This window comes from Antedon mediterranea, chromosome 7, assembly GCF_964355755.1.
Source record: "Antedon mediterranea chromosome 7, ecAntMedi1.1, whole genome shotgun sequence".
Taxonomy (NCBI): domain Eukaryota; kingdom Metazoa; phylum Echinodermata; class Crinoidea; order Comatulida; family Antedonidae; genus Antedon; species Antedon mediterranea.
This window is the reverse complement of record NC_092676.1, coordinates 7,424,745-7,442,205: the sequence shown is the minus strand read 5'-3', so window position 1 is coordinate 7,442,205 and position 17,461 is coordinate 7,424,745. Positions and strand designations below refer to the sequence as shown.

Below are 17,461 nucleotides of genomic sequence, written 5' to 3'. Positions count from 1 at the left end.
AGTTTAACACTGTTCTCAACTATAGTCATTTTGGTATACTTGAGCACAGTGATAAAGAATAGGATAAACTTAATAATATACAACAAATAACATTAATGTACGATCCAGTTTAACACTGTTTCAACTATAGTCATTTTGGTATATTTGAGCACAGTGATAAAGAATAAGATAAACTTCGAATAAACAGCAAATAACATTAATGTAAGATGCCGTTTAATACTGTTTTAAACTATAGTCATTTGAGTATAATTAATCACAGATAAAGAATAAGATCAACTTTAATACTATTTATTAAATTAAAAAATTAAAAAACTAATTCTATATTAACACATATTATTTACATTACTTTCACTGCTGATTTCTAGTATAAACAGGCCATAGGCCTATACATGGCTGCAGTCGCGTGCTCAAATTTGAGTTGGTGTTTACCGACCGACCGATCGACATAGTGAGCTGTAGACTCGCGTTTGCACGCTACTAAAAAGTTCACAAAAACCGTAGGACGGGCACAGGGAAGTTTGTTCGAAACTCCAACCCCTCCCCTGGCTATGCGTTTAGATTTTTCATGCCTCCTTTACAAACCAAGATTATTAGAATACTATTAGGAGGATCAAACACAATTCTTGTTGCCAGATTTCATTGACATTACAGGTATGAAGTCTATCAATATACAGTACCGCTTAATACAATACTTGTTGAGGCCATATCCATCTATACATTTTAGTGTTATTCCACTTTAAAAAAGTCGATTTATATCAATACTCATCAACATACGATATAACGATAGAATTTATTGCAACTTGTCCATGTCGTATTCATCTACAAATAAAGTGTCTATTACCGTACTTTTAAAAATCTATTTATATCAATACCTATCAACGTATGTACGTGTGCATTCATCTATAAATATTAGTGTTATTTCACATTTAAAAGTCGATTTATCAATATACTCATCAATAAATGTACTTGTCCACGTCATATTCATTTACAAATCAGTGTTATTTCACTTTTCGAAGTCAATTATATCAATATAGGCCTACTCATCAACATAATGTACGTGCAATTCACGTCATATTCATATATGATCAATAGTGTACAACTAATAGTGTTATTTCACTTTTAAAAGTCGATTTATATCAATATACTCATCAATAAATGTACTTGTCCACGTCATATTCATCTACAATCAATAGTGTTATTTCACTTTTAAAAGTCGATTTATATCAATATACTCATCAACATTATGTACAGTACGTGTCCACGTCATATTCATCTACAAATATTAGTGTTATTTCACTTTTAAAAGTCGATTTATATCAATATACTCATCAATAAATGTACGTGTCCACGTCATATTCATCTACAAATATTAGTGTTATTTCACTTTTAAAAGTCGATTTATATCAATATACTCATCAACATATGTAAATCGTGTCCAAGTCATATTCATCTACAAATATTAGTGTTATTTCACTTTTCAAAGTCGATTTATATAAATATACTACTCATCAACATTATGTACGTGCAATTCACGTCATATTTATCTACAATCATTTGTGTTAATTCCACTTATAAAAGTCAATTTATATCAATTACTTATGAACATATGTACGTGTCCGCGTCATTCATCTACAAATATTATAGTGTTATTATGTTTTTCATATTATCACTGTGCTCAGTATACCAAAATGACTATAGTTGAGAACAGTGTTAAACGGGATCGTACATTAATGTTTTTTGTTGTATATTGTTAAGTTTATCCTATTCTTTATAACTGTTCTCAAGTATACCAAAATGACTATAGTTGAGAACATTGTTAAACTGGATCGTACATTAATGTTTTTTGTTGTATATTGTTAAGTTTATCCTATTCTATCACTGTGCTCAAGTATACCAAAATGACTATAGTTGAGAACAGTGTTAAACGGGATCGTACATTGTTGTTGTATATTGTTAAGTTTATCCTATTCTTTATCACTGTGCTCAAGTATACCAAAATGACTATAGTTGAGAACAGTGTTAAACGGGATCGTACATTAATGTTATTTGTTGTATATTGTTAAGTTTATCCTATTCTTTATCAATGTGCTCAAGTATACCAAAATGACTTTATTTGAGAACAGTGTTAAACTACATCGTACATTAATGTTATTTGTTGTATATTGTTAAGTGTATTCTTTATTCTTATTAATTGTACTAAATTATTAAAAGAAACAGTAGTAAGCATAACATTTCCCCACTCCTACATTAGCATGGTAGGACATTGTAATGGTCGCAGGTGGCTCAACTTTATTACTGCAATGGGATGGACATGGTCCTACTACCACCTCCATCCAATAGGATTCCAGTAAATTTCCTTTACTACCAATCATAATTCAGTAATTAAATGACCCCTTAAGTTAACAAGGAAATCAGCCTATCCCATTATACCGGTAGGCTTCGTCGTTACAGGCGTACTGCGGTAATAGTTGAGAATTCTCAACTAGCCAATTTGGTATATTTTATATACCTGCGCGAGTGTGTGAAAATAACCCTGTGATATCCACAAGTTTCGATAGGTATTACGCTGAAGTTTGTCGTTGTAAAAGACAAAAATGGAACAATAGCGTAGTACTGAAAACTAATGTTATCAAATCTACGTTTCGCGGTACATCTAAGATAGATAAGGTAGGTATCCAAGGCGGAGATTTATACCGACATTTTTCTATTTTGCTCGCCTAGGCCTAAGGCCTATGTCAGAATTAACCATAATTTATATATAGAAACTTTACAGGTTTAGTTAGGTACATATTTTACACAGATAGATTGTCACTTTACACACCGGTATGTTAATTTTTTTTTGCATACACCTTTACCCTTTTTTGGACTAACCACCATCTTTAACTGTATACTAAAACCTACTTTGAATCCAAATTAATTTTCACACTACAAAACTGAAACCGTAATGTACTAGCCTAGGCCTATAGTTACATACATACATGGCATACAAATGAAATAAAAACTGACCTACTGTAGGCCAATATTAAAAGATTAATTTTTACCCCAGAACAATTTTTATCCATTCATTGCAAAAGCATTAAACCAAACTTAACTACATAGGCCTCGATTAATTTTTACCTCACCTAATTTATAATAAAATACAAACTAACTAACTACGTACAACTTACCGTTGCGTAGAATATAAAAATAAACTTACCATTGCAAGCATATATAATAAAGACTTGCCTATGAACAATAAATATTTGGCCAAACAACTTACCTTTACGATTACATACACAATATAGGCCTATTTCCATTCGTACATTTTGTTTGGAGAAAAAGAAAACATTAGATTATATCATGGAGGACCTCCATGATTATATTATATTAAAGAATATTACATTAGAAAGCGAAAACAAATTATATAAACAATGAAATTATTGAAAAGAGGAACAAAAGAATTTATATTTTTTAATGCATTTTGGTTGAAAAACATATTGAAAAGAAAAAAAATTATATGAAAAATGATATATTCCAATATAAGTGAAAAGGAAAAAAGTCAAAGTTTGAAAAAAGAAACAAATTAGACAATATATGAAAGTACATATATAAATTAATTATGATATTTTAAAATTATCGAAAGAGAGTCACATAAAAACAATGCATTCCAGTAGGTAGGCCTATACATTGGGGAAACTGGACGCGACCTTCAAACCAGGCTCAAAGAACATCAAGGCCATGCCAGAAGGTAGGCCTATACATTGGGGAAACTGGACGTGACCTTCAAACCAGGCTCAAAGAACATCAAGGCCATGCCAGAAGAGGAGAGCAAGACAAATCATCAATAGTTATGCATTCTCACCAACAACAACACCGAGTTAATTAGAAAGATGCTGAACTAATTGCCACCGTTCATTTTTGGCATTCCAAACGAACCATGGAAGCTATTGAAATCTACAAACACAACACGGTCATCAAGATATTGGATTTGTTATCAGTGACATTTGGCTATCTTTATTCTGGTGCTGTATTTTTTTAAAATGATGTATTTGTATGTGTTCTGTGCTATTTCAAAATGTATTTTATGTATGAACCAAATAAATTCAATCAATCAACAAGAATCTTCATCGACAGTAAACCATGCTATAGTTTCTGGCCAGTTTACATTACACAACCCTGTCTGGGCACATGGTCTATGTTTTGGCCAGTCTACACCCAACTTTGAGACAATGCTATTGTTTTTAGCTTGTCTCACCTTGCTTTTCACACCTATCAGAAACAATGCTCTTCTATAGCCAAAATTCACCCCTGCCACTGTGTGAACTTGCCATTGTTTCTGGCTTTCACACCAGTCCCACCCTTTTCCACTTATATTCCAAGTTTCCTGGACTTTCTGCATTTGCACTCCTGAGGACGATCAAAGCATATTGATCGAAACGTCGAGAAACTCAACAGTTCTTTTCAAAACTAATATACGTGGTGTACCGCAAACTTTATATCAACATTTGATTTCGCCATGCAAACCTTCAACAGTACGTATTTGTTACTTATGTAATTGAGTTCCTATAATTATAATTACAACAGCAAGACAAACGGTAGGTACGTGTCATACTATTCTAACTACACATACATTTAAATGTTCTTTAATACTACACAACATGCATAACTATAAGTAGTACTGAAGGGGTCTTGTCTGGTCGTGATGATAACATTTGGGTAGTATAAGACAATAGAGTATATAATTTCACTAGAATTGTTATATATATCACTAGATTTGTTATATATTTGTTAATATACATATAATATATAGTTATGGTGTTTTTGCTTGATCTATGCCGACATAACTTAAGTTTATTATTAAGATTTTAAATTAATGGTTAAATTATAAGTATATGTAAAATTAAGTAATAAAGATTGTATTATTATTTTTTACCGACATGTACTTAACCATCTTCCGGAAATGTTAACAATCGGAATCATTGAATGGTGACGCCATGATGTTAGTTTCACTATTTTTTATTTCATGATTTTTTTTCCAATGTTTTCATTTAAATTGGTTACGTTTATAAAAAGAATTCTAAATAATACATAAAGGGGGTAAAGAGGGACGCTACTGACATATCATGCATAAATTAATTTAGTGTGTGTGAATATATAGGTGGTAAATTTATAGTGAACTCATCAGTATCAGCGCTCTAAACTCACTTCTACAATCTTGATTAAGAGAATTTAGTACAGTTTTCATCATGAACTTCTACAAACCAACAGTCGATTACACCGATTCTAAAATAGCTGATAAGGCTAAGGCTACTTACTATGCAGCGAGTTATGAGGTCTAACAAGAGACAGTAGAGTAGAAGATAAACCAAATACTAGCGCTTCTTTATATTATTACAATAACTGATGACCTAAATTATTTTTCGAACGTTATTAGGGATTAAGACTAAATTTATATATTATTATTTTTTTTTTTCAGCGTTGATGTATGGAAGAGCTGATTGACGATCAGAATGATTTATGTAAGTTACTATATCTTAAACCAAATTTAATTTTACAATGATAAAATCACTTCTACAATCTTGATTACGATAATAAATTTATGTAACTAAAATAGTTAATTACTGTATCTTAAAGCAAAGTTATTTTTAAAATGATGATAACTAGACCTATATAAAAAGTTTAAACACTTTGTGTTACAGTACGACATTTTGAATATGAGTAATAACGAAGGGAAAGAAACACTTCAATTAGAGAACAACATGGCTGTTCAAGAAATTTGTCGTATTGCAAAAAACAAAATAGGAGAGTTAGAGGAAGAAGAAAATGATAGAACCAAACAGCAACCAGGAGTCAAAAGAATTTACGAAGATATCATTGACGATGTAGAAACCGAAGAAGATATGATTGAATTTAATTATGAACAAGGAGCAGGAAAATACCGTAAAGTAATGGTAAGTTCTTTTGTAAACATATTTTTAAATAATATAAAAGTATAATTATGTAAGATATATTGTTCTTAGTCTGTCTGGTTTTTTTTTATATTTTAGCACGGTAAAAATTTCAGACGAGGAGAGAAAAGATATTACGGAAATGATGACGAAGACGATAACAATTTGAATGAATTTGACGAGGAATTAGTGCAACATGGAGCTGGAAATTTTTGTAAAGAAATGGTAGGCTTGTACGTTTTTTTCTTCTTTACTTATAGATCAATAGAGAGCATGTTATTCTAGTCAGTCGTGATTATAACAATGGTTAACAATGGGGGTAGTATAATACAATAGAGTATATCATTTCACTAGAATTGTTATATAGATTTGTTATATATTAATATACATTATAATATAAAATTATTAAATAATAAATAAAAAATATTTGGTGATGATTTAGTCGTTTGTGATGAGAACAAATGGTTTACAATGGTTGAAGTCAATAGGTGTTATGTTTCGAATATAATAATACAATGGTTAACATTGGATAAGGAAGTAAAAGATTGTTGTAAGATTTGAATTAGTCATGTACTTGGCGGTATTTTTAAAAAGGGGTAGGCCTACAATAAAAGATGCACATGGTTTAATTAAAACAACGTAACAACATAACTTATTTGATCCGGATATTATAACAATGACTAAAACAAAAAGATAAGAATTAATGAAGTTAAATAATAAGTATGTCTTGATTGAACTATACCAACAGGTACTTAACCATCTCCAGGCGGTCTAGCCCGGTGAGGGTGCTCGAGGAAGTGACGTCAATAACGGGTATTTTTCTCCGGATATTATAACAATGACAAATACAAAAAGATAAAAATGAATGAAGTGAAATAGGACGCTTCTGATGTCATGCATAAATTATTATTATTATTTGAAATTCTATGTCAGTGTTATCAATTACATCGAAGTCACTCAAACTCTAGTACTAGTTCCAAATTATTACCGTTACACGAGGTTAAAAGATGAATTCTAAAGTGCATACTGGTAATGAACAAGAATTTGAAAACAGCAGTCTTAGCGGTAACGAGGAATTTTTGTTAGAAATTCTTGATGACAACGATGAAATGGTAAGTTGAATCAATTTGTACAAGAAAAAAAAAGAAATTTACGTATATTATTTTCCAAATGTTATTAAGATTTAATTTGTTCTGTCTGTTACATGGGGTCTTGTTATTTAATTTTCAGATTCGATGTATAGAAGAGTTAATTGATGATCAGAACGAATTATGTAATGAAATGGTAAGTTAATATTTCTATAAATTTGTTTTTAAAATGGTAATAATATATGATATTTAGTCTAATATAAACATGTTGTATTACAGTACGGTATTTTGATTGAAAGTAGTAATAACGAAAGGGAAGAAACACTTCAATTAGAGAATGACATGGCAGTTGCAGAAATTTGCCACATTGCAAGAAACAAAAGAGGTAATTTAGACGAAGAAGAAAATGATTTATGAGTATGATTGCACTTCGACCAATGTTCCGACAGGAAATACAACAATGACAATTGGCTGAAACAAATTTAGTAAATGCCGAATGTAATGGGGATATGACGTGTTTACTGGCGATTCAACCCCCACATCCAATGAACGTTGATTTAAATAATGTATCTAATATGTATACTGAAGAGAATAATTTCTGAAGAGGAGAGGATTGTATACGGTGACACGTCATCGGTAGGTGACTACCACCTATTTCTAGCAAGAATAGCCGATGTAGAAGATGAGGTAGAAGATGAGGTGTTTATGGAAGAGTACCTGAACCCTGTGATGGAGGCGGAAATTAAGAAAGAAACTACCGAACTTGAGTACAAAGAAATAATGAGAACAATTGAGAAGGTTTTCATAGAAGAATTTATATTCATTCTGAATGACATGGTTGAACGTTATAACTTTCACGGCTCAAGATATGAGCAAATCCTAACATTTTTTCGACCAATTCTGGCATTGAAACTTGTGGACATTAGCGCTACCCATTTTGAATGGGCGCTTAACTACTTTCATTTACGTTGTATCAATGTTGATGCGTTTGATAAAGCCATAAAGTTGATTACAAATGATTCAGAACTGTTTAATAAGATTCTTAACCAAATGTAATTTGTACAAATTTAAATATTATCGTAACACTTTTAATTAATGTTATATATTTTTATAATTCTTATTTCTTTTCGGTAAATTTATTATTATTATTATTATGGTTGTTAAATATATTGAAATAGAATGTGTGTTAAAAATAAAGGTTGTATTTTTTTTTTTTTTAAAGCAACAACGAAAATGAAATTTGATCTTTGCGTGTTATTTAAGTATTTGATTTATTTTGTTAAGTTTTCATTTGGGTGAATGAGGGTAATGAGTATGGATGAGTACTTTTTTTTTATCAATCAATCAAAGTAACATTTATTTCTCTTGTCTTTCATAGAAAATAAAAATTAACAGTAAAAAATTATTAAAATAAGAGGGGCAACATTCCTAAAAAGCAAAGCTTGTATAAGGCAGCCCATAGAAAATGAAAAAAAAAACAGGACAACACGGGAACCGGAAACAGGACAAAAACAGTAATGAAGACTTTTAGATTCAGGGTACCGAAAAGACTAAATATCAAAACTACAATGAGTGAAAGGATAATTAAACATAACTAGATAAGAGGTGCCGTTTCAATTTAAAAGAAAAACTCTTCTTAGACAAAGCACTTTTTATATTAACTGGTACGTTATCCCAAAGTTTAGGACCAGTGAACTTAATGCTATGTTTAAAAGAAGTAGTTTAAAAAAAAGGAATACGTATTTGATTTGCGCTCCGAGTACTGTGGTTATGAAAATTAAGATTGAAACTAAATAAATCATCAAAGTGTGATGGCAGGATCGAGTTTAGCCATGAATAGAGGAAAACACTTTGTTGAAGATGGTTAATATCCTGAATTTTAAGAAGACCAAATGAAGAAAATAAAGGATTGGAATGGGATAAAGGAGGAGCATTTGCTATGTATCTTACGGTTTTCTTTTGGATCAATAACAGTTTGTTAAAGTAGGACGGGTATGTATTACTTAAGAAAAGTATATTACGATCCTAAGTATCCTGATAGTTTTGGTGGTGTGGACCGACTTTATCAAAATGTAAAAGACGATTTAAATATTACCAAGAGACAAGTTCAAGACTGACTGAGCAAGCAAGATACATATACATTACACAAATCCAACAAAATAACCCGTAAACCAAAATCTCGCTTTTAATATTTATTTTATATTATAAATTTGTAAAAGTAGTTACCCTATTTTAATTCATGGTAAATTTATTTTTTCAATTAATTTAATTTGTTTTCTTTTCCGTTGAATTTTTAATATTATTGTGTTTGTAAAGTGTATTGCAATAGATTTGTTTAATGAAATAAATGAAATATGTTTTGACTTAATTTATGTTAGTGTAAATTTGTAAAACTAGTTTCCCTATTTTTGTTCATGGTAAACGCGTTATTGTATTTCTAAATTTATTCTTTGAAGATTACGTCAATGACGTATTTAATATCTGCACCGAAAATCTAGGGATGGTGGAGACAACTCTACCATTCAAAAACAACATTTTTGATGTATCGTTTTTTTCAAGCGGTATTGTCATGAACGTATTGAAAAGAAAATTTCAATTACTGTTGTATTGTATTTAGTTTTACCCGTTCATGTTGGCATGATCAATATTTGCTCAAACTCCATTTTATCGTTATGTTTGTAGTATTTTAGAGATTCCCGATCATCGTAATAATGATATTAGTCTAGGACCTGGGTCAGATTTGTATGCATTTAATTTAGGAGAGAATATCTCAACTGTCAATTCGGTTACGAATTCTAGTTATATCATTATTATTATTATATTATTATTATTATTATTGTATTATTATTATCTTTTATGTTAACCATTGTATTATTATATTCGAAACATAACACCTATTGACTTCAACCATTGTAAACCATTTGTTCTCATCACAAACGACTAAATCATCACCAAATATTTTTTATTTATTATTTAATAATTTTATATTATAATGTATATTAATATATAACAAATCTATATAACAATTCTAGTGAAATGATATACTCTATTGTATTATACTACCCTCATTGTTAACCATTGTTATAATCACGACTGACTAGACTAACATGCTCTCTACTTAGATCTTTATTTTTGTTTCAATGCTAAAATATAATATAAATGGAGTAAATTGTTATTATTTTTTTTTCTTGTATTTTAGCCTGGTCGTGATAAGAAACCTCGCATTGAGTCAGAGAATTCGGAGGAAGAGGATGAACGTAACATACATGATGATGTTGAAGATCTATGTAGTATAAGGAGACTTAGAGATAAGTTCAACAAACGTTTTAATTTATTTTCAAGTGATCATTTAGTTACTTTAAAGGGGTTAGAACGGTTTCGTTTTATTGATATTTTACCATTATTTATTAGAATTTTTCAACAAGTACTAAATAAGTTATGCCAAAATGTTGAGCCGCACGATAGAGTTCGAATAGTAATTATAGCAAACGATTTCCTAACCTTTTTTATTAAGAGAACATCTAACGCCAGAAAATTTATTTTAGGCGAGATTACTAAAGTCCTTCAATCGCATATGGATTTATTAGTGGGGGATGGTTTAACCTTTAACATTCAACGCATAGCCATGCCGTTTGAAGGCGGTAGTACATTTTAAAACAAAAAGGTATTGATAAAACCAAAAAAGGTGCGTAATGTTTAATTAGAATTCGAAATGAAAACGACGAACAAATTTGCTGCGTGAGAGCTAATGTCACAGGTGTTTCAAGGTTGGTGGTAGATAAAAATTTAAAAAAAATAATAATAATAGAAAGCGTTAATATTAGACGGGGTTTTAATTTTTAAAAATAAGCGGCTGAAAGTCTTTTATCGAGGGATGGGGTAGATAAGGGTCCTTGTGGGATAACCCAGCTTAAGCGTTTTCAGGAAACGTTATCAAATTATCAAATTATCGTTATCAAATTATCGTTATCTCCATGAATAATTTACATTCGATTATATTCAGTGGCAAACATAGAGAAAACAAATATATTTGTATCACCAAGATAACCACTATGACTTAATAACTAAACTAACTGCATTTTTTTAAGTAAGATACTTTTGCAACTTGTGTTTCAAAGGTTATAACAACAAATTTAATTACAAATGCAAATTCACTTGTGAGCTATGTCGCTCCCGTGATTGCACTCCTCTATTAGAATCAGTAACTATCATTTCATGTAATGAATGTAATTGTTCTTTTAAGAATCAAAAATGTTTTAACAAATCAAATCTTCAACAAATGGTACGGTTTGTGATATCAAAAAATATGTAAGGAGTGCAATCGTTTCATTACGAATGATCATAAATGCAATTAATATACGTGTAAAGTATGTAATCTAAAAGTCCAATCAGGTCATCTTTGCTACATGAAAAAAGTATTTGATAAGAAAACTAACAAAATTAACGAGTAACGTTACTCAATGATGCTGTCGATAAAGACGGGGTTGATCCATTTTCAAACGGGCTTATTAAAATAGCATCAGCATGTAGTTACGTTTTTGCCCGAAATTGTTTAAAACCTGAGACAATAGCCATATTCCCTCCATCAAATTTTGAAACTATTGATAACCATTCTTTTATGAGTATGGAATGGTTATCCTACGAATCTAAACGTAGAGGAATCAATAAAATTGACTGGTCTTCTTTTGATCCTAATATTATATTTTGAATTGATGGGGTGTATGTTTCACGGTCAGATACCAAAAATCCTTTTACCGGAGTTGCTATGGCTGACTCGTATCTGACAACATTTAAAAAAATCAGAATTTCTGAAACAAAATTTTCCCCAATTCGAATATGTTGAAATATGGGAGCATGAGTGGAAGGATTGCAGCCTTTACCACGGCTACAGCTAGCTAATTAGTTTATTCTTTTGTTTTTTATTATATATATATATATATTTTTTAACATTTAAATTATAAAATTTTTGTAAATTTTATGTAATCGGTTTATGTAATAACTTTTTTAATTATTTATTTTATATTAAATTTGTACAATAATAATAATAATGTAAATAAATAATAATTTCTTTGATTAATTTACTGTAGCCTACATAATGTAAAATAATTACACATTAGTGTTAATATGAATAAAGAATTTAGAGTTACGTTTTAAAGTTAAAACATTGATTGATTTTATTGTTTTTAATTCGTGTTTACCGACCAACCGACCGACCGACCAACCTTTCAACAAGACGGAATTGACCAAATTTAAGATGACGATGACAGTGTTCCGTCAAACTATTCTTCTGAAAGATTTACTAAGATATTTACCATCGAACTGTAACAGAGAAAGAGATTCATGGTAGGACCATCAATGGCCATGTTTTAGTAGAATGGGATATTGTGTACTGTAGATTTTCCTGTTTCTAAGTACATAGCGCCAGCAGTTAATGGGTCTCATCAGGCAATCTATTGGTCTCTTCGACATCTTCATCTGTGATGACATGCTTTTTAATGTTCTTTTTTTTGCGGAAGGTTTTGTAATGTTCTTTCCATAATTCTTCGTGTTAATCTCCACGCCGTTCGGACCAAACAACACTTCAAAGTTCTTGTTCGTAAGTTTGATCGTTATATGTTGGGTTAAAATACATTTTTCTTTTCTGTAAAAAGCACATTTATTAATATTAATTCCTTTTTATTAAGATGGTATTTGCAAGACATTAGATTTTGTATTGTCTACAAAAAAAGGAGAAATAAATGAGTTTAGTTTTACGAAACGGTGTTCAAAAACAGAAAAATAAATTTATTTCATTTTAAATTCGTAGAGTTGAACTTCAACTTGTATTGTATTGTCTAAAAATATAAATAAATGTATTTTTATAAATGATAATAGTCAGTACTTTTCTTATATTAGTAAACTGCAAAGAGTCTCAAAAGGTCAGGATTAATTTTTAAAATGATTCTATCAAATATTATAGCAGATTACCGATTAGATTGGATAAATATCAAAAGTAGAGTCACATGAACCATGTTTGTAACATCTTCAATAATACATACGAAGTATCGAAAATGTAACACACATTCTAAGAGAACGCAAAGGAGTACATGTTGATATTAAAAAAGCTTGACAGGAATAGGCCTACTAATCATCCTTTATTTCAAATTAAAAAAAAAGAATGTAACAAGCATCTCAAGTCACATCTAAAGGGCATACAATTCAGATAAAATTACAGGTTAAAGACAACAAACCTCGTCAGACAACAGATGGACAGTTCAATGAACTCAAAGAAGAGGCACACATGGAAAGATGGAAAGAGAAAGTATATCCTGAATAAGAGCTGTGTACCAGAGAGAACCGGATCGGTTCGGTTCAGCATTGGGAAGTAGGCTGATGGCTGAAATAACGAATGAATACATTAGAAGTAAAGATAATGTTGTACCGGTTGAACATATTGTATAGACAAGCAATTGTCGTCCATATAAATTACCTATTTATTTTTCCAAAATGTAATTTTTTTTGACGGCGACACAGTTTAAATAAATATTGTTGTTATTGTTATTGTAGTGTTCACCAAAATTATTTAAACTTAATGTCTAAAAGTACATTAACCTACTGAAGTTCGCATACCTAAATTAGAAGGGATTCTTGTGATACTAATTAATAATGTATGACAATATTTGAACAACTAGGTTTTTTTTTATTATTTTGAAAAGTAGACATGAACTATATTCGCCAAGCGGCTTACGATTGTTGAGTGCTTCGCCAAGCGGCTTACGATTGTTGAGTGCTTCGCCAAGCGGCTTACGATTGTTGAGTGCTTCGCCAAGCGGCTTACGATTGTTGAGTGCTTCGCCAAGCGGCTTACGATTGTTGAGTGCTTCGCCAAGCGGCTTACGATTGTTGAGTGCTTCGCCAAGCGGCTTACGATTGTTGAGTGCTTCGCCAAGCGGCTTACGATTGTTGAGTGCTTCGCCAAGCGGCTTACGATTGTTGAGTGCTTCGCCAAGCGGCTTACGATTGTTGAGTGCTTCGCCAAGCGGCTTACGATTGTTGAGTGCTTCGCCAAGCGGCTTACGATTGTTGAGTGCTTCGCCAAGCGGCTTACGATTGTTGAGTGCTTCGCCAAGCGGCTTACGATTGTTGAGTGCTTCGCCAAGCGGCTTACGATTGTTGAGTGCTTCGCCAAGCGGCTTACGATTGTTGAGTGCTTCGCCAAGCGGCTTACGATTGTTGAGTGCTTCGCCAAGCGGCTTACGATTGTTGAGTGCTTCGCCAAGCGGCTTACGATTGTTGAGTGCTTCGCCAAGCGGCTTACGATTGTTGAGTGCTTCGCCAAGCGGCTTACGATTGTTGAGTGCTTCGCCAAGCGGCTTACGATTGTTGAGTGCTTCGCCAAGCGGCTTACGATTGTTGAGTGCTTCGCCAAGCGGCTTACGATTGTTGAGTGCTTCGCCAAGCGGCTTACGATTGTTGAGTGCTTCGCCAAGCGGCTTACGATTGTTGAGTGCTTCGCCAAGCGGCTTACGATTGTTGAGTGCTTCGCCAAGCGGCTTACGATTGTTGAGTGCTTCGCCAAGCGGCTTACGATTGTTGAGTGCTTCGCCAAGCGGCTTACGATTGTTGAGTGCTTCGCCAAGCGGCTTACGATTGTTGAGTGCTTCGCCAAGCGGCTTACGATTGTTGAGTGCTTCGCCAAGCGGCTTACGATTGTTGAGTGCTTCGCCAAGCGGCTTACGATTGTTGAGTGCTTCGCCAAGCGGCTTACGATTGTTGAGTGCTTCGCCAAGCGGCTTACGATTGTTGAGTGCTTCGCCAAGCGGCTTACGATTGTTGAGTGCTTCGCCAAGCGGCTTACGATTGTTGAGTGCTTCGCCAAGCGGCTTACGATTGTTGAGTGCTTCGCCAAGCGGCTTACGATTGTTGAGTGCTTCGCCAAGCGGCTTACGATTGTTGAGTGCTTCGCCAAGCGGCTTACGATTGTTGAGTGCTTCGCCAAGCGGCTTACGATTGTTGAGTGCTTCGCCAAGCGGCTTACGATTGTTGAGTGCTTCGCCAAGCGGCTTACGATTGTTGAGTGCTTCGCCAAGCGGCTTACGATTGTTGAGTGCTTCGCCAAGCGGCTTACGATTGTTGAGTGCTTCGCCAAGCGGCTTACGATTGTTGAGTGCTTCGCCAAAACGGATCGTTACGCGTTTACGAAACGAATCGGGCGTTCTCAAACACAACCGTGTTTTGGATTTCAATCGAGTATTCCACACGATTTATTTATTTTTATTTTTCCGTTTATTTCCATTAGATTACTAAGTATTCTATAACCAGGAAGACACGTGTGTTGGAGAGGCTCGCCAAACGGATCACCAAAATAACCCACAATTTAACAACCACACGAGTACAGTACAATATTTATACTCTTCCAAACATTATTATCTATTATATTTAATATTTTGCCAATCCCAAAAATTAAGCAATACATTTAGTTATATATAATACTTTTGTTTTCATAAAAGACATTTAAAGATATGTCTATGCCTCTAGATCTGATATTTACAGTAGGCCTATATTACAGCATTACAATGCAAAACTTGCCACATTCGATGCTATATGTAAAATATGGGCTACGTGAATGAGATTAAGTTACACGTTAAACAAGAAGAATTTATTTTGAAAACTAAAGGGGAGCATCATACTTACTTAAACAAATGGAGTCCTTTCTTGGAAAAACATGAACTTATTGACTGGTAACTTTGCATTAAAAAAAAATAGACTTAGTACTGTTTTTTATAATATGTTTTTTAATCCTGAATTATTTATACACTTTTATGATCTGTTTATTTAGTAAGTTATAACTATTTATTTGAATAAGAAAGTTTTATGTTTAATTAAATTATTTAGCTGAAATATGTTATAAAAGAAAAAATTGACAACAAATTATTTATAGACTTTGTTTTTAAGAAAAAAGAAAAAGTAGATTTATATTTATTACATCATGAAATTATTTATAGTTTGTTCTTAAGAGAAATGTATATTATATATTATTATTATTTAAAAAGTGTTATTATTTATATTGTGTATTACTATTAATAAGAAAGTGTTATTATTTTAAGCTATTTTTTAAATTCAAATATGAAAGTGTTCAATAAAAAAAAAAAAAAAAAAAAAAAAAAAAATATGGGTTACTTATGTGAGTACCTATAACAGTAAGACAAACGGCACGTGTCACGCTACACCTACACATGTATCCAAATGTTCTGCAATAATGCACAACATGCATAAACCTGTATCAGAATAACTTTAAAATAGTGTAGTCTTGTCTGTTCCAAATTGGAGAAGAAAATAATGTAGCGTAGAGAAAAGGAAACGTAGAAAATAAAGAACATCTTCGGTTGTCAGAGATCGAGGTGTTATTTTTTTGCAATAACTCTTTAGTCGCGTAGTTCACTATGTTGGTCGGTCTGTCTGTCGGTCCGGTATCACTATGCGTTTTGGCACGCGACTTATGGCTGTTAGCCTTGTTTTAAATGCGTTTTATACATGCTTTTTCGAGCTTTCCTATATTAATTTAAATTCTTATTATTTATATTGTAAATATTGTATGTCCAAAAACTTTAAAATTATGAAATTTTTTTTCATATTTTTCTTTTCAGTTTTTGGACATGATTTTATTTAGAGAAAAGCTACTTTTTTTTAATCATTAATCGTTTTCCTAAATACCATGATTGAAAAATGGAAAATGTTTCGACGAACTGTTGAGTACGATGAAAACGTCGGCCTAGAGCAAATGATAAAAATGTCTAAAAAGTGGAGTAAAGAACTCGTAGATTTCCAAAATGGAATAAAAAAAGACTATTGTGCAAAGAAAATTCTCGCTGAGTTGATCGAAGGATGAAAAATGTAAAATCGAAGAAAAATCTTTGTGAGTTGATCGAAGGATGAAAAAGTAAAATCCAAGAAAATTCTTGCCAAGTTGATCGAAGGATGAAAAATATAAAATCGAAGAAAATTCTTGGTAAGTTGATCAAAGGATGAAAAATGCACACCAAAAATGTGTGTTCTTCTCTGCAGCAATAAAACCGAAGAAAAAGAAAACGGTTCCGACATTCTTTTTCTTGTCTGTTACTTTGTTTTGAACCAAAACAGTGGTTTGTATTGATGTATAATACAAACAATTGTTTTGCTTCGGTAGTGTTAGTTCTTACTATGTTTGATGAACTGATGCTCCAAAGCTGCGATGATATCATATAACAATCCAAGAAATATAAATCCAAGAGAGAAATATTAATCCAGAAAGAATTATAATATCCTAGGAAGTCTTGAATATATTATCCAGAAAGGCTTGTGGAAACAACGAAGCGTAGACTTCAGTGGTGCAATTGTAGCAGTAGTAGTAGGCCATATGCAAGGCATTTTTAAATCTTTAGTGATTCATCCACGACTAGTCCGATTAGGCCTAAAGAACAGGTGAAT

The 17,461-nt window shown here is 32.1% G+C and overlaps 1 protein-coding gene across 7 annotated transcripts; it reads left to right on the top strand.

The window, feature by feature from the left end:
* Positions 1-2,525: 2,525 nt before the first annotated feature.
* Positions 2,526-12,210, top strand: LOC140054272 (uncharacterized). Of its 7 annotated transcripts, none has more exons than XM_072099201.1 (7): positions 2,526-2,667; positions 5,456-5,498; positions 5,679-5,930; positions 6,027-6,160; positions 6,676-7,039; positions 7,158-7,211; positions 10,215-12,209. In XM_072099201.1, exons 2-5 carry the CDS (start codon positions 5,490-5,492, stop codon positions 6,761-6,763), a joined length of 483 nt encoding a protein of 160 aa, XP_071955302.1. In that variant the 5' UTR covers positions 2,526-2,667; positions 5,456-5,489; the 3' UTR covers positions 6,764-7,039; positions 7,158-7,211; positions 10,215-12,209. The 7 variants fall into 7 exon arrangements, with proteins under 7 accessions (XP_071955302.1, XP_071955299.1, XP_071955300.1 ...); XM_072099198.1 differs by having other exon boundaries at positions 10,215-12,205; XM_072099199.1 differs by lacking the exon at positions 2,526-2,667 and having other exon boundaries at positions 5,325-5,498; positions 6,027-6,152; positions 10,215-12,205.
* The last annotated feature ends 5,251 nt before the right edge of the window (positions 12,211-17,461 follow it).

Coding starts and splice junctions, on each gene's coding strand:
- LOC140054272 (XM_072099198.1), top strand. CDS start 6,935: ATGAATTCTAAAGTGCATACTGGTAATGAACAAGAATTTGAAAACAGC. Junction 7,040..7,157: donor TTGATGACAACGATGAAATG/GTAAGTTGAATC, acceptor TTTAATTTTCAG/ATTCGATGTATAGAAGAGTT. Junction 7,212..10,214: donor ACGAATTATGTAATGAAATG/GTAAGTTAATAT, acceptor CTTGTATTTTAG/CCTGGTCGTGATAAGAAACC.